Consider the following 18,017-nt stretch of genomic DNA (forward strand, 5'->3'; position numbering starts at 1 on the left):
AGCCTCAGTGTGGAGGGAAAGAAGCCTTTTGTGGTCACGCATCTGCTGTGGGTTGTAGAGGAAGGCCTGTGGGAAGGAGAAATGCCTGGCTTGGCTTGCCTTTAGCTGGGAACAGTATGTCAGTTTGGCAGCTGGCAGGAGGGGCTCCAGGCAGCCAGTGGGTTGCGTGGGCCCCCAAGTTCTTGTGGGGGTTCTGTATTCACATCAAAGGTATCTCGCTGATCAGGTAATGTGACATTAAATAATAAATAAAAAATAACATTACAAGTTGAGAGAGAGGCTGCAAAGAAGGGAATAAACCTTATATTTTAGTATCTTTTAAAAAAATGATTTACTTATTTATTTTAGAGGCGGGGAGGGGCAGAGGGAGGAGAGAGGCTCTCCACCAGATACTACGCTGAGTGCAAGCCCGAGGCAGAGCTTGATCTCACAACCCTGTGATCACAACCTGAGCTGAAACCAAAAATCGGATGCTTAACCGACTGTGCCACCCAGGTGCCCCATTTTAGTGTCTTTAACAGCAGTTTTCCCCGCTCGTTGAACAAGGGGATCCACATTTTCATTTTGTACTGGGTCCCACAAATTGGGTAGCTTGACCCTTTGTGAAATTTTAGATAAACTACAGAGTTCAGATTCTTCATCTGTAAAATGGGGGAGAATAAAAAAGTACACTGCATATACCTGAATTTGAATAAGGGTTTTTCCAGTGCCTGGAACTTATAGAGTACTAAACAAATGTGAGCTTAAAATAGATAATGAATTCCACTGCCTGTAAGGATATGGAAGCAGTAACAAGAAAGTGAAGGTATCATGAGAAGGAAAAGTGCAGGATTTGGCAGCATGCACAGCAGAAACAGGGGATCTGTATTACCAGACAAAAAATAATTTAAAAAACTGAATAAGCCAGGGGTGCCCGGGTGGCATCAGATTCTTGATTTCAGCTCAGGTCATGGTCTCTGGGTTGAGATCCTAGGGGCTCCTTGCCCCCTAATCATGAGTCTGCTGGAGACTCTTTTTCCTCTGCCCCTCCCCACCGCTCTGTCTCCATCTCTCTTAAATAAATCTTAAAAAAAAAAAAAAGTTGCACGGGACAACACACCCATAGTTTAGCCTCTTGCAAAATGTGGGACTTTGAGAAATATTTTCATTTGACTTGAGGATCTTCAGCTTGGACATATTAGTGCAAGTGTTACCTTGGCATGGGAAAGCTTGGGCAAAAGAGAATTTGAGATAAGGAAGACATTCACCAGACGCTGTACACAAAGTGCGCCATGAAAGGATCAGTAATTTGGTCATATCAAAATGCAAAATGTATATACTTTTTCATTTTCACTTGGGCTTTCTGGGTATCCTAGATACCTAGGTGCCCTAGATAAAGACAGGTGCACAATACAGAGGCAAGTACAATGATGTTCATGCAGAAACGTTTTTTTTTTTTTTTTAAATTCTGAAAACCAGAACTCAACCTGAATGCCCATTCCTAGGAAATCGGTCATATAAATGGTTTGATTTCACGCAACGGAATACCACGCAGCCGTCACCAAAGAATGAAGTAGATCCATATCCATCAATGGTGAACGAGAACCAGGGGGTTTTAATTAAGGGGGGAAGTATCAAATTCCAGGAAGTGTCTAATCCCACTTACTTAGAAGACACTTACGAACAAGAAAACGACTAGGCAAGCCTAGAAGGCTGCACCCTGAGCTGCTGACCCTGACCATCCCCCAGGAAGGGAGCCGGTGGGGTGCGTGCGAATGAATGGGACACTCATCCTTCTCTATGCACTTCTGTTGTCCTAATGTTCTACCCCAAACACTTCCATGTGTTACTGAGAGGAAGCGGAGAGATTATTCCGAGGGCGTCGTGCAGAGGGAAAAGTTGAGGAGGGGGCGGGGAGACCCGGGGTCTGGACACTCCTGCGCCTTGGGAGGTGAGGAGACCCCGCCCCGCTGAGGTGATTCTGCAGAGGGGCGGAGCTCTGCGGAGCCCGGGCGGGAGGCGGCTCCTGGGGGCGGGGCCCCGGCTCCACCGCTCGCTCCGCTCCCACCATGCCCTTATAAGGAGCGCCCCGCGTTAGGGCTCCGGAATCCGGTCGCAATCCCTGCGGCGCAGCCCCAATCCCAGGCCCCTCCCTTGGGAATGGGGGCGGGGCGGGGTCTGGGCGGCGCGGGGGCGGGGGCGGAGCATCTCGACGCGGGGCCAATAGAAGCGGCGGCCCGGGTCTGAGCGGTGCTGCCATTGGGTGCGGCGACGCGAGGGGGCGGGGCGCCCGCGGGGCTGGTTACGCCGAGGGAAGCCCGGACTCCGTAGTTGCTGCTCGCAGTCGGTCTTCCCGCGGGTCCCCGGCCCCGCCGTTCCCAGTTCTCTGTAGCCCGCGGTCCGCCGCCCCGCTCGCCGCCGCGATGCCGGTGTTTCATACGCGCACGATCGAGAGCATCTTGGAGCCGGTGGCGCAGCAGATCTCGCACCTGGTGATCATGCACGAGGAAGGCGAGGTGGACGGCAAAGCCATCCCTGACCTCACCGCGCCCGTGGCCGCCGTGCAGGCGGCCGTCAGCAACCTTGTCCGGGTGAGCGCGCTGGGCCTGGGGTGGGAGCGGGGTCAGGAGACGTCCCAGTGGCTCCCCTTCGCCGGCTCGCTGCCTGTGGCTTTGCGCGTGGGCTCCGGAGCCAGGTGGCCATGGGTTCGAATCCCGACTCCTCTGCTCTGTGACCTTGAGCGAGCCCCCAAGCTTCGGGGTGCCTCAGTTTCTTCAATCTGTAAAATGGGGGCAGTCGTAATAATGCCTGCCTTGCGGGTGTATTGTGAAGATTCAGCGAGGTGGTATTTGTAAAGTGCCCAGCGCAGCGTACGACCCATGGTAGGCGCTCAGTAAATGTGAGTTGTTAGGGTGTCTGATGGCCCCTTTCACCCAGCCGGCCGTCGCCCCTCACGTTGACAGCCTTGCTCTGAACCCGTTTAGGCCTCCCGGGTCTGGCCTAGAGGCTGGCGCGCTCTGCTACGGATTCCCCGCCTTTCCTTCCAGGGATTCTTTGAGCCGCGTTGTTCACCTTTCTAATACCTCGGTCCCTCGCCCTGAGACCCGCCGCACGCACCACCCTTCCCCCGCGCTCCGGAGTCTGGCTCTTTTGTCCACTTGTCTTCCTGGCCACTCGTCTCCCAGTCTCCTCCTCCCTTTCCTAGGCATTTCCACTTCTGCTCACACCTCTGGCACTCTCACCCTCCCCGCCCCCCGGCTAATTTCTATATATTTCTTTATGCAATAATTCATGACCTAAGCCCTCTTTCCTCTTTCGTTTCACCCAGCCGCCTTTCATTTTTCTGCCCTCCCGTGGAGATTTCCACCTGGCTTTACCTGCTGTCAAACGGCGTCCTCCCCCTGGGGCCTTTCCAGCCTCGGGGGCCCTCCTCCTCGGCCCCTCCTCCTGGCAGGAAGCAAGATGGAGTGCTGGGAGAGGCCTGTGGACTCTGGGATCTGCGGCCCCTGCCGGAGAGAAGGACGGGGCGTCTCCTCCCCAGCCCACAACTTTCGTGGGTGGCTGAGTGGCCTGCAGACCCCTGGAGCGCACAGCTGTGACTAATAACTTAGGTGGTTCCTAGGGGAGGCGGAGCTCCCTCCCCAAGTGGAAGAAGAGGCGCCGTGACCAGGCTCCTAACACTCCCCTGACTAATATCACACTTTCTTTCCCACTCTGGGTGGGTGACTCAGACCGCTGCTGCTTGTGAGGGACAACTTTGGAAAAAGTTCATGCTGCTCCCCCAGCGAGCCGTGTAAATAGTGTGTTGTCAGGGGAGTTGGCAGGTTGGGAGGCAAGCTGTGGGTCTGGGTGGGGCTTGGGTTACTTATCTGATCAGAGCCCTAAATACACTCCAGGGGCACCTTAGCTGCTTGAAAGTCTTCCTCAGCCTTTGGGGGCCCTTCTGGGGCAGTTGGAGAGACTGATAATTAGGAACATGGGCAGGGGGCGGGGGGGGGGGGGGGGGGGGCTCTACTGACCAAATTCCCCTTCTTCCTTCTGTATAGATTAAGAAAGTATCTATTCAGTAGGAACACTGTATTCATTCAGAATATCTAGTTCTACATTGTTCTTGTTCTTTTTATAACTAATTTTAATCTAAGACTCCAGAGTACATTCTTATGTAGTGTTGTCTAGCATGGCTGCATTCCAGGGCTCCATTTTTCAACAAATAGGAAACAATGTAAAGAGACAGGGTAATAGTGTCCCTCCATGGAGTACTTCAGGAAATGAAATCTTAAAACCACATGTTGCTCTTGGAACAGAGCTAGTTTAGTCTAGGGGTTGATATCTGGTTAGGCTATTTAGAGAAAAGTTATTTATGAGCGTCATTGCATGAATTAATAAGAATTGAATGTTGCGTAGGGAGCATTGTAATAAATCAGTGGTTCTCACGTTGAGGTGTGTATCAGAATCACTGGTGGGGCTTCTTAGTAATAAAGATGTCCAACTCCCATCTCAGACTTAACTGAGGAGCTCAAGGCCTTTGTATTTGTATTTTTTAAAGATTTTACTTATTTATTCATGGGAGACACAAAGAGGCAGAGACTTAGAGGGAGAAGCAGGCTCCTTGCAGGGAGCCTGGATCCCAGGCCCTTAGGATCATGACTTGAGCCAGAGGCAGACACTCAGCCACTGAGCCACCCAGGTGTCCCAAGGCCTTTGTATTTTTATTCTATTTTTTAAAATATTTTATTTATTCATGAGAGACAGAGAGAGAGAGAGAGAGAGAGAGGCAGAGACACAGGCAGAGGGAGAAGCAGGCTCCATGCAGGGAGCCTGACGTGGGACTTGATCCTGGGTCTCTAGGATCAGGCCCTGGACTGAAGGCGGCGCTAAACCGCTGAGCCACCAGGCAGCCTGGCCTTTGTATTTTTAAAAAGCTCCATAGGTGGTTGTGATATATGCTTTATTAGGAAACACTGCAAAGACATTGTGAGACAAATACAAAAAAAGTAAGGCTAGTCAGGAGCTGGAAAAAAAAAATTACATATAGTTACATCCCAGTACATACCAAAAAAGGGACTTGGGATTGGTGGTAGATCTGAATTAGCAGAGAGAAAGTTGGGAAGATGGTGCTGATAGTCAATAATGAACAATGGTACTGGTAAGTCATTTCCAGGTTACAACAAGCATATTGTCTGGACTAGCTCAGAAAGTCAGTTGGAGAGAAATTAGAGACGAAGTCAGCATATGACATATGGACAGTTTAACAGAGGCCTTATCTAATAAGATGAACAAAGACTGTGGGAGGGAGACTGGATAGATTGTGTTCTCTGGAGGCCAGAGGACCTACCTACAGCTTGGAATTCTCAATGCCAGTTGTGGCCGTTATATATGTACTACTGACTATTCTGCTGGATTATGTACATGTGTCAAATTCCCAACTAGGTTGTATCTGGAGGACAGGCTTCATTTGATATTTCTTTATGTGCTCCCCAGTACCTACCCTGGGCACACAGGATGGCCCAATAAGTATTGCTGAGGGAAAGAAGAAACTACGGGAAGAAGGATAAATTGGGAGACCTTTTAAAATGGTTGGTCATGGGATCCCTGGGTGGTTCAGTGGTTTGGCGCCTGCCTTCGGTCCAGGGCGTGATCCTGGAGTCCCGGTATCGAGTCCCATGTTGGGTTCCCTGCGTGGAGCCTGCTTCTCCCTCTGCCTGTGTCTCTGCCTTTCTCTCTCTCTGTTGTCTCTCATGAATAAATAAAATCTTAAAAAAAATGGTTGGTCATGAAGATAATGAAGCTCTGGACTTTGGGTGCGGCAGGGAAAATGGAGAAGGAATTAATTAGAAATATAGTAGAAGAGTTAGTAGAACTTGATAATAGACTTTCCAGGTTTTGTTAGGAAAAAATATGTGGTGTTATTGTAAAATAATGAAACTGATTTTTGAACAAATATTATAGAACTTATATAATTCGGGTTTCTTTCAGTTGCCTTGGGAAGTTACATTTTTATTCCTACATATTTGCATATTTATTATTTTTATAACTAATTTTAATCTAAGACTCCAGAATACATTCTTAGGTAGTGTTGTGTAACATGGCTGCATTCCAGGCCCTCCTATTTTATGTACCATTCTTGAGTCTAAGTGATCTTTGTATAATTCCAAAATTAAAGTTTACCAGAGAAAGGTGAAATTCTCAATTGTTAAGCATAGTCATTCATTTATCAAATAGGTATTTATTGAGACCCCCTTTTAAGGTCAGAGCAGTAAGTATGATTCTAGGCAGAATAAGTTACTGGACTGAGAGTGCTAAGTGACTCTAAGGCAGTGAAATACTCTGGAAGTTCAGAGGAAGGTGAGGTTACTTTTGATGGGAGAATCCAGAAGGCTTCCTGGAGGATGTAACATTTGAGACAGGTGGGATTTGATTTAAAGATGTGGTAAGAAAGGCATTACAAGTGGAAAGATCTACTCAAACAAAGGCATAGAATTATTGAGAATCTGAGGACCAAGTTTTGACTTAGGGCATCATTAAGTTGACTGCATATGGAGGGGCAAGACTCATTTGGATTTGTAATTTCATGTATATTTGTTTAACAAATGTAGTCTGGTCACTTAATATACATACCTTATCACAACTGAGTCATCACTTTTATTACACGCTCAGGGAGGGGTAGGATGGGAATATTTATTTACATGTCCTTTGTTCAACTCGGGATCCTGGACAAGACCATTTTTTAAAAACAGTTTTGTTGAGACTTAATTCACATACCATACAATTCCCCCATGTAAAGTATACAGTTGTTTTTGTAATATATTAACAGAGTTGTGTAACCATCACTACAATCTAATTTTAAGAAATCCATGTCCCCTCAAGAAGAAACCTTGTACCCATTAGCAGTTACTCATTCTCTCCTGGTCCCCCACCTTCCCAGTCCTAGGCAACCACCAGTCTAGTTTCTGTGTCTATGGATTTGCCTATTCTGGACATTTTGTGTTAATGGAATCATAACATATGTGGTCTTTTGTATCTGACTTCTTTCATTTTGCATAATGTTTTCAAGGTTCGTCCATAGTTTGTTTGTATCAGAACTTCATTCCTTTTTGCTGCTGAATAATATTCCATTGTATGGAATAAGGCCATTTGAAACAGTGATTCTAATGCGATAATAAAACAAGAAAGAGGGTCTAAGAGAAAGAAGGGTGGGAAAGGAAAAATAGAGGAGAGGTAAGAAGTTCCAAGGGTGGGATGCTGGGAGCAGTGTGAAAAAGTCAGAAGTCTTAGACTGTCTTGTAGCATGGTATATAAATTTTTCTTTTTTTCTGTTGAAGTGGCCCATGACAATCTGTTGGTCTCTGTGACCCTGCAGTTGTGATAGTTTTATTAATGGGGTTTCAGACTCTTTGCCTTCCTCATTGCGTCTGAGGGCATGTGTTGTAACCACTCCTTGGGCTCATGAAATATTTATTTTGGGAGTTTTTGTGGCCTTGACTTTTATGAGCCTCACCCATATATCATACCCTCTTGAAACCAGCTCTGGTACAAATAGCGGCTTTGTCTTTACTTTAACCTGATAGATGGGAAAGACTGTTCTGCTCTTAAAAAGAGATCAGTGGTTTTGTCATTTGCAAATGATCAATATTAGCATCTGAAATTATTTTTGCTTTAACTTTTTCTTTTTTTGGTTGATGTTAGATTTATTTCACGTAAAATCAATAACAACAGGGGTGCTTGGCTAGCCCAGTTGAAAGAGCATGTGACTCTTGATCTCAGGGTTCTTGAGTTTGAGCTCCATGTTGCCTGTAGAGATAACTTCGAAAAAAACAATCTCAAGAAATAATTAAATACAATGAAAACAATGGTGATAGGCCTGTGGGTGAATTTTTTCTTTTTAATATTTTCTTGTATTTTCCAATTTTAAAATGAGCATGTAACTCCTACATTAAGGAAGAAATTAATAAAGTGAATAATAAGAACAGTTGTCTCATCCTTTATAGTTAATAAAATACTTGTTTTTAAAAGATTTTATTTATTTATTCATGAGACACAGAGAGAGAGAGAGAGAGAGAGGAGGGAGAGAGAGAGAGAGAGGCAGAGACACAGGCAGAGGGAGAAGCAGTCTCCATGCAGGGAACCTGACGTGGGACTCGATCCTGGGTCTCCAGGATCACACCCTGGGCTGAAGGCAGTGCTAAACCGCTGAGCCACCCGGGCTGCCCAATAAAATACTTTCATATACAATATCATGGTAATCCCTTAAGGTAGATACTTTGATGGTCCCAGTTTTACAGATGAGTATACTGTAGATCAGTGAAATTAATCTGCTGACAGTGGCACAGTTAGTTAGTAGTAGAGCTTGAACCCAAACAGTTTTTCTTACTCTGTATCCTTTGCTTTCTCTACTGCACTATTCTGTGTCCACTTAGAGCAAGGTTGTTAAATATCAGTGGACATTTTCCACCTAGAATCTGAAGCAACAAGAATGCCTTTAGTCATAGAGTTTCCATGTGTCCTGAGCCTGGCAAGATTATCTGTTTAAAGCCTGGCTTTGATATGGCCTGCACAAAGGGCCTATATGAAAGGAATGATGTGAAGGTAGGGTTCTGTTTCACAGCAACATTCAATTTTGCGGCATTTCTTTAGGAAAAAAATAAGAGTAGTTACAGATCAACATAGAAGTATTTATGTCTGCAAAACAAATAAAGGCTTTTTACAGTATATATGGCTGCTCAGCTTGAAAGCCTGTTAGAACTAATAGTATTTAAAGTACTTTTATAGGATTTCTGTATTTACATAGTATTTAAGGCAATCATGAAGTTTCATTTGAAAAATGAAAAACTTTGGATCAAAAGAGATAAATGAATGGGTCAGATTGTGAACTTTGCTCCAATAATACTTAACATTTACTCATGCGATTGAGAGAACAGAAGAATTTTGAAGATTATAATGTTTCTACAACTATGTTTTTAATTTTAGTAGAGCCCCAGTTTAAATATTTGTTTAAGGGGCACCTGGGTGGCTCAGTTGTTTAAGCATTCTGGCTTCTGCTCAGGTCATGATCCTGGTCTCCTGGGATCAAGCCCCACACACCATCTCTCTCTCTCTCTCTCTCTCTCTCTCCCTCTCAAGTAAATAAAATCTTTAAAAAAATATTTGTTTATATATCTACACATTCAAAAGTGAATTTTTCTTTTTATTCTTCACAGTTTTCATCAAGGTCTATTTCATTATTGGTGGGTAGTGCATTTAACAGTTATATATATTAAATAATGTATAGGTGACTGCAGGACTGCAGTATTGGTAACTAGATAACCAGTTCAACTAGAAACCAGCTAACAAGTAACTGTCTAAATATTTAAAATATAGCTCTTGTTTAGATCATCCTTTGTTTTGATTACCTTCTTGGGTGGGAAAAAAGCCTGCTGGTCACACTGGAAATATATTAAGGCCAAATCTTCTGATATCCATTCCCAGAGGTTTCTTTCAGCTGGATTAAGCCTCCACTTCTAGGGCAAGCCCGTTTGTGGCCTCCAGCATTAATGCTTTTCTTGTCTACCAGAACAGACAGTGTAAGCTTGACACCAGGCCTCAGAGTCTGAGTGTAGCCCACTCCAGTTAAACTAGAGTTATTGACTTTTGCAGAAATGGAAGCAGTGGGATCCAACTGGTATTTGGTTGCAGTGGCAAAGAGAGTGCATATGGTACCTGATGTCCAAGCAAGGTTTACTGAAGTGTCAAGATCTTCACATATTTTCTGATAAATTGATCCTCCAAATTCTGGCTTATCAGTGACATGAATGTCTAGTTGGAAGTCCCCAGTCCTGTAGCCCACTGCAAGGTTATTTCTTTCTTTTCTTTTTTTTTTTTTTTAATAATATCCAGAGTTCACTAGATTTTTCTTTTCTTTTTTTTAAGATTTTATTTATTCATGATAGACACAGAGAGAGAGAGAGAGAGAGAGAGAGAGGCAGAGACACAGGCAGAGGGAGAAGCAGGCTCCATGCAAGGAGCCTGATGTGGGACTCGATCCTGGGACTCCAGGATCACGCCCAGGCACTAAACCACTGAGCCACACAGCCATCCCCTGCAAGGTTATTTCTTGTCAGCTTTGATTGGCACTGTCAAAAGTCATCTGGTAGCCAGCAAGCCAGCCCTCATAACCAAAGACGACTGAACCATAGATTGCAGGTCCAGCAAAATCAAAGTCAACATCACAACCAAAGTTTATACACTCCCTCTTATAAGAAGACTTGATTTTACTATTCTTTTCCATGTTTGGTGAAAATGTGGTATCAAATGTCAGTTTCAAATCTTGGCTAATCTGGTCTTCAATTGTGATTTCTGTTCCCAGAGTGTTATCAGTGTTCTGTTTCTGTGAAAGTCGTACCCACACCATTTATATTTGGTCTCCATGGTTCCACCATTTATATTTGGTCTCCACGGTTCCAGCAACTTTACCAGTATCTGTATTAGATGAACCCGACGTTGAGATTTCCACAACCACTGCATAACTTTGTTTTCACATCCAGTTTCACCAACCCCAAACCATATCCTTTGTTGAAAATATCTCTGGCAGCTTTGTCAAGGTCAGCATAGATGGAGGAATACACATTGGCCCTGCAGCTCTGTCTGTAGAGCGCCATGGCGAGGCCACAGGAAGAAGTGATCTGTGGGCAAAGTTGAGCTTTTCTTAAGGGTTTTATAAATAACACCAGTGTAACTCTAAGTGGACAAGATAAAAGTGATTGTGTAAAAGGAAGTCTTGAGCTATTAAACACAGTATCTTAAGTTGGCTCCTTCTGTTATAGTCCACGAGTAAGGGCAGCATTAAGGGAACTGCTTTTATGGGGATGGGACTTAATTGGTTTTCAATATTTATTTCTTATATATTTGTTAAAAAAGGAGTTTGGTCATTTTATATACTTATTTAATTACTAGTTATTTATATACCGATAAAATACTTATGCTTTATATGTATCACAACTGAGAGAGTCTTATTATTCCTTATCTTTTACTGCAGTTCAGCATAGCATGTATATACGGTCCTGAGACATTCACCATACTTGATCAGTGTTTGTTTTCTCCACTAGATTGTGGGTTTCTCAGTGGCAGGGATCACATCTGTTGGATTAATTACTTTATTTCCAGTGTCAGGCTGTGACCATACATGTACAAATATATATATTTTACTAAATGAACATTATATGTAGTATTTACTTTTTATGTGCAAAATATTGTAATAGAAATTTTGTCAATGAATATTCATTCTCAGCTTTTAAACATCTGATATAGCTGAATTTGAATATTCTCATTGAGTTTATTGTGGGCTTTGTCTGAAACAAGTAGAATATATACTAAGAGGAAGGAATGAATGGCTAACTGCCCATTGGTTGAGATAACAAAAGTGTTCAGGCTATTTTGGGTTGTGGATCTCTGTTTCAGAGCTATTTCAACTACACAGGCCACTTACTAAATTCATAATGTGAGAATATGTTCCTATCTGAAAGAGGCATTGGGATCTTGCATTCTTTTAAAATTAGAAGTGTCTTTTTAAAGTTTAACAATTTAGACCAGGTGTTGATACATTATTTGGAGTCCTGCTGGTTACAGTTAGTATCAGTATGATACTCTGAGTCATGAATTCCTTATTAACAGATCTTCACTTCCTTGAACCATATGGCAGGAGAAAAAGATTATCACAAAGTTGAACTGCCTCTTTTTTGCCTTTTCACTTATCTGGCCCAGTCTTTTTGTTGAACCTTGTCATGGTCATGACAGTGGGTGTATTTTTACCTAATAAGCCAGCATTAGAGCAGTATCAAAGAAGTAGCAGTCCTTAATGAGCAAATGTCGGAGATTAGTTGGTATCACAGCAGCGTTTCTTTCTAGAATAATGCTATCTACGCTCAGTATTCTTGCTGAGGAAGGGTCATTCAATCACCTCATGTTGTTTTTGGGCAGATCTGCCCTTACACCTTCTCTTATAGACAGGACTAAAAGGAGAAAACATAAATTTCAGCCTTGACTTTTTAAAGCTTCAGCAGCCTTCAGTGCTGTAGTAGTATAAATACCTCAAAGAGAGGCTTAAGGAGTAAAGTTTGAATATGTAATAAGGCTCTGAAACACCCGGAGAAAAAAGTTGATGTATTGGAGGTAGGGTCTCCCATTGGAGGCTTTTATCTGTCTTCTTATACGTTGTAATCGGAACTGTAGAATTCTTGCAATTAGGTGTTTGGCATATTGGCCCACAGAATTAAGTTCAGGTAACAGAAGTTTTGAATGATCGAGGTGGCTGCTTCTCTGTCTTTTTTAGCCATTTTAGTACTTAAATAGTTTTCATTGGGAATGGTTATGGAGGGGAAGACTGTCTTATTTGTTTTTTCTTTTAAAAACGGTTTATTAAAAAAAACATAAAAACGGTTTATTTATTTGAGATGGGGATACAGAAGGAGGCGGAGAGAGAATCCTCAAGCAGCTCCCTGCTGAGCATGGAGCCCTTTGCAGGGCTTGATCCCATGACCTTGAGATCATCACTTTAGAGATCATCCCACGACCCTGAGATCATGACCATCCTCCAAAATCAGGAGCCAATGCCAAACTTAGGCGCCTCCTCCCACTTCCATTTTTTCTTGGTAATTTATTAGAGAAGGAGGTTGAGATTAATGTGTAGCTAGGGAATTTTTGTTCATTTGTATTTTTTCATATTTAATGTATTATATCCTTCAAATAACAGTATGAATAATATTGAATATAGTTATGCTGAGCCTTCATAGTCTTACAAAAGAACAAAATTTTTCTTGTCATAAAAGTGTTACATTTTTATTGTTGAAGTTTAGAAAATCTGTATTTAGTCACAGTCTTCTCTCAGTTTTCTCAGCCTTTTTTAGTCTATTTGAACTTAATTTGTCTTTCTTTTTTTTATTTCTCTACTCCAATTTTGTATTTCCCTAGATATAAATGGAAACTAAATAATATGTATATAGATACACCAGTTCTTATCCTTTTTGACCATTTAAGAAACTCCCAAACCCTTTAACTCACTTTCCTGTTTAAAATTTTGCAAAGAAAAAAAAAAAAAAAGAATTTGCAAAGAAAGTGAGGAGACCAGCTGATACAATATTACAAGATTTTGTCATGTGCAGTTTAAGAAGTCATGATGTACTTGTTGGAATGACATGACTTCAAGATAATGGACGAGGTCCTAATCTAATCTAGGTTAGATTAGAACTTCTAATCTTTACATGCTTATTAAAGATTTGGGGGCTTTAGTCTGATTAAATCTGTTTAGGTATGTGCATTATGTGTGCAAAGAGATAGGTAGAGTATGATAGAGTAATAGATAAAAGGAGACTTGGATAATTAGACATAGGAAGTTGGGGATTTGTTGCCTTCTTTCCAGTACCTTGGTAGATTTTCGTGTCCTCCTCTGTTGGATCATCAGTCTTTGATGATTGATTTGTGTTTTTTCTTTCCCCTCCTTTTCCCATTTCATTGGGGTCTCTCCCTTTTACACTGTTGATTTCTGGAGGGGAAGGACTGGGCTATAATCTTGATACTTTTGGTACTGTTCCTGGGACTGGGAGGTCCCTTGCTCATGGTATTCCTTCCATAAGCGTGTTGTGCTTTGATACTTGCTATCTCAGCTCGTCATTCTGATGAGGATAGTTCACTAGCTCTTGCCTCCTTTGGAAGGCATGGTGATTCTCTTTTCCTGCCCTCCCATGTTGCTATTACAAATGGCTATGTAGTCACAGAGAGAAACAAAGATTCATAAATGACATTATATTGTGTTGTTACATATTTGGACTTTCAGAGTCCAAAAAATTTTATGTCACTTCTATTAGAAGTCACCTCATTGGATTGGTAGGAATGTGGGATATATGTGTGTACAGAGGATGAGAGGTAGTGAATCTTAGAACTAAAAATGTTTTACAAATATTGTTAAGGTGCAGAAAATAGAGAGTCTTTGGCCCTTAGAGAATTTCCCACTGATAAGATTTCCAGTTGAGTGACTTTTAAGAGAAAAGTGGCTGAATATCATCGCAGCTGGCTACAATCCAAGTAAAAGTGATTCCTTCTTTTGAAATAAGTTTAACTTATTCCCACAAGTAAGCTTTCTGTGAAGGAAGAGAAATAGCACCTGTGTTCTTAGAGTTGGGAGGTTAGGGACCTCTATTATCTAGCTCCCTATATTTCAAGCCTTCTTTTTTTCTCTAATCCATCTCTGAAGAATGGCTCATCTTTTTTTTTTTTTTAAATTATTTAATTATTTATTTATTTATGATAGTCACACACACACAGAGAGAGAGAGAGAGAGAGAGAGAGAGGCAGAGACACAGGCAGAGGGAGAAGCAGGCTCCATGCACCGGGAGCCCGACGTGGGATTCAATTCCGGGTCTCCAGGATCGCGCCCTGGGCCAAGGGCAGGCGCCAAACCGCTGCACCAGCCAGGGATCCTGAATGGCTCATCTTTTATCTCTAAGGCAGACAACATGTTTTTATTCATACAATTAAAGTAGATAAGGATATATGGATGAGAATATAATTCTTACATAGAAAAAGATTGAGACTACTAACACTTAAATTTCTTATCCTACACTTCTCTGGCCTCAAGTTGTTAAAATACAGATGAAATTTATAATTTTTTTTAAAGATTATTTATTCATGAGACACAGAGAGAGAGAGAGAGGCAGAGACACAGGCAGAGGGAGAAGCAGGCTCCATGCAAGGAGCCCGATGTGGGACTCGAACTTGGGAATCTGGGATCACTCCCTGAGCCAAAGGCAGGCGCTCAACTGCTGGGCCACTCAGGTGCCCCTGAAATTTATAACTTATAAAAGATTTATCTTATTCACATCCACTCCACCAGTGAAGTTGTTTGCAGAATTTAAGTTATTCATTTTATAAGGTTGTGCACTAGTACTGGGAATACTTTATTCTTTGGAGCCATGGAGAAAATTAGAGTGGGCCAGCAGCAGAATGAGCAGGTGGTGGGCCTCATAGTGAGGAAAAAGACCTTTGAGCATTGGCCTCAGCTGCCATCTTCATGTGGTACTCTAGGCACTGGGTTTTCATTTCCTCTATAATGCAGTGCTATTCCTCTGCCTGAACTACTCTTCAGTACTTCTTTATTTGGGTAATTTCTACTAGTCCTCAACTTCCATTTTAAATGTCAATGTTTTAGGAACACTTTCCCTGACTTTATCTCTAAAACTAAGTTTAGGTCTGCCTATCATATGATTAGTATATTTTTTCCCTTCTTTTGCTTATCACAGTTATAAGTAATTATTTGTATGATAATTACTTGTTTAACATCTTTTTCCCCGCTAAAGCCCTAAGGGGCAAATATTGGTTCTGCTGTGTTTGCCACTGAATTTTAAGCACCCATCATAGTGCTTTTTGGCACGTAGTAGAATCTTGAAAAACATTTGTTGAGTGAATGAATGGGAAGAGCATTTACTGCTTCCCTACCAAAACTTTTTTATGCTTCTTTGGAAAAATATATATCATGCTGTGGGTGAATCTTGGTGAAATTTAACTGCCAATTAGGAAAGTAGCTGTAAATTGTTGCTTAGTACAAGGCATTTCATGTAGTAGGACCATCCAATTCCTATTTCTTGAATGAATAAATTTCAGGCATGAAGTCCTAGAGTACAGATGAGAATAATCTTACTAACACAGGAATATGCAGAATTTGTAAGTGTAAATAAAAATATATCATGGATTTGAAATTCTCTATTGGTTTTAATCCTTTGCAAATAAACAGAACAGACAGCTATGGCATAATGCATCTAGTATGAGTTAGCAAATACCGAAGTCAGACTTTAGATATAGATACAAGGTAAATCAGCATACAAACATGACAAGGATCTTGGGGGGCAGTAGTAGTAGTAGTAGTAGTAGTAGTAGTAGTAGTAGTAGTAAAGTCTCCAGAGCTAAACCCCTTGGGTTCAAATCCCACTATTGACACATTTGAGGTATGTAAATTGGAGAAATTATTTAATCTCTTTCTCATGGTCCTCCTCTGTAAAGCAAAGCTAACCACAATAATACCTGACTCATCATGTATTTTTGTGAGTATTAATGAGTTCATAAAAATGGTTAGAACTATGCCTGACATGTAGTTGAGAGCTCAGTGACTGTTAGATATATTAATATATTTTCCATGGTATTTAAGTCATATTTTAAATGTTAGTCTAATGAAAAGGCAGTGTTCGTTTTTTTTTTTTTTAAATGTCTTAGCATAACTTCTAACTTTTGCTTAGCAAGGCAAAGTGCCAGTGAAAGCTTTCAGTAGAATTCCATATGTTGTGGAATATACAGTTTTACCAACTGTGGGGAAAATATCACTCACAGTTTAGGTGCATGAGCTTTAGACTGCCATTTTCCCATGATTAAAATCAAACATATGAATTTTTGATTGATATCTCCTTTGGTGCAATAATAAAGGGAAAAGCATATATAAGTATATATATAGCTTCCCCCCAAGTTTAGAAATAAGAAAAGGGACTTAGGATTTGATGTTTTACCCCAAGCCTTGATTGTCTTATTTTCTAAAAAAAGAAAAACTTGAAGGGATAGTCATCCACTCACTAAAATAATAAGATGGAATCAGCCTTCCAGGTAGAGTTGAGAAGTATAATCCATTTGTGAAATAGAATTCATTTAATTCTGGAACAGCCAAACTAATGTAACAAATATGTAATGACTACATACTGTGCTATATACTAAGGGGGCTTAGTATCTCATGTCTGAAAGGAGGGCTAGAATTTCAAATATCCTATCAACATGAGAGTAAAGAGATGAACACGAGGGTCACACTACTAGTTTGGAAGGTATACCTATTATTTTTAGTCTTAACAAGTGGTTTTCTGGAAAATTTTTAACATGTATGGTTAACTTCAAAGTCTTAAATTAGTTGGCATTTTTACTGTCTTCCTGAGTAAAGGAAGATTGTAAAATACCTCTAGTTCCATTGTCCATTTATATATGGTTGTCTAAGATTTTGTTTCTGTCTTCTTTTTTCACCCCATAAATTAGATACTATTGTTGTCTTACACTGTTGCTTTTTTTCCCCATTTACTCACATTTATGATTTTCTTCGTGATATAAGAAAAATGATGAATAGATCTCTCTACTTCCTGTAGTCCACCCTACATGAATATCTTTAATGGGGTCTTTGGGTAGTATACACTCTAAATTTTTATTTGTTTAAAATACCTTTCTTTGTCTTCTTTTTTGGAAGATAATTTCATTAGAGAAACAAATCAGGGCTGATAGTAATTTTTTTCCAGCACTTCGAAAATATTATTCCAGTGTTTCTGCATTCAAATCAGCCATTGATTTAATTATTGTTTTGCTATACATTATGATTTTCTCCCTGGGGGTTTTAAGACCTTGTTTATTATCTTTCCTGGGTTTTTTTTTTTTTTGGCTCCCTGATTTTTGAGGATTGATTTCTGTTATCAATCCTAGAGAATTCTTACACTTTGAATTTTTTAATTCAAAAATAATCTCTTTGAATTTTAATCTTTTCCCTCATTTTATTCTTTCCCTTGGAAACTCTGGTGAGAAAAATGTACTTTCTCACTCTGTCCATCATAACCCTTCACAGTTTATATTTTTCTTTTTTTAAAAAAAATATTTTATTTATTTATTCACGAGAGACGCAGAGACACAGGCAGAGGGAGAAGCAGGCTCCATGCAGGGAGCCCGACGTGGGACTTGATCCAGGGTCTCCAGGATCATGCCCTGGGCTGAAGGTGGCGCTAAACTGCTGAGCCACCCAGGGATCCCCAGTTTATATTTTTCATTTGGTAATTTATTCTGCCCATCCAGTGTGCTAATTCTTAAGCAGCTGTGTCTAGTATGTCATTTAGTCCATCTACTGAGTTTTTAATTTAAATGACAGTATTTAAAAAAAATAAAATAAATGATAATATTTTTTACTTCTAGAACTGTTTATATCTTTTTCAAAATCTGCTTGCAGTTTTGATAGTCTCTTGTTCTTTCACCAGACTTTTTAAAGATTATTTATTCATGAGAGA

General features: G+C 41.1%; 1 protein-coding gene and 1 pseudogene across 4 annotated transcripts in view; one reads left to right on the forward strand and one right to left on the reverse strand.

Annotated features, from left to right (window-relative positions):
• Positions 1-2,298: 2,298 nt before the first annotated feature.
• Positions 2,299-18,017, forward strand: part of VCL (vinculin) — a 115,664-nt gene continuing 99,945 nt past the window's right edge. For all 4 annotated transcript variants that reach the window (XM_072823657.1, XM_072823659.1, XM_072823658.1 and 1 more), the window contains exon 1: positions 2,299-2,570. In XM_072823657.1, coding sequence (XP_072679758.1) covers positions 2,403-2,570 — 168 coding nt within the window. In that variant the 5' untranslated portion in view covers positions 2,299-2,402. The remainder of the gene's footprint in view (positions 2,571-18,017) is intronic.
• LOC140632038 (non-selective voltage-gated ion channel VDAC2-like) lies at positions 9,463-10,582 on the reverse strand (annotated as a pseudogene).

This window comes from Canis lupus, chromosome 4 (assembly GCF_048164855.1).
Source record: "Canis lupus baileyi chromosome 4, mCanLup2.hap1, whole genome shotgun sequence".
In the NCBI taxonomy this organism is placed as follows: Eukaryota; Metazoa; Chordata; class Mammalia; order Carnivora; family Canidae; genus Canis; species Canis lupus.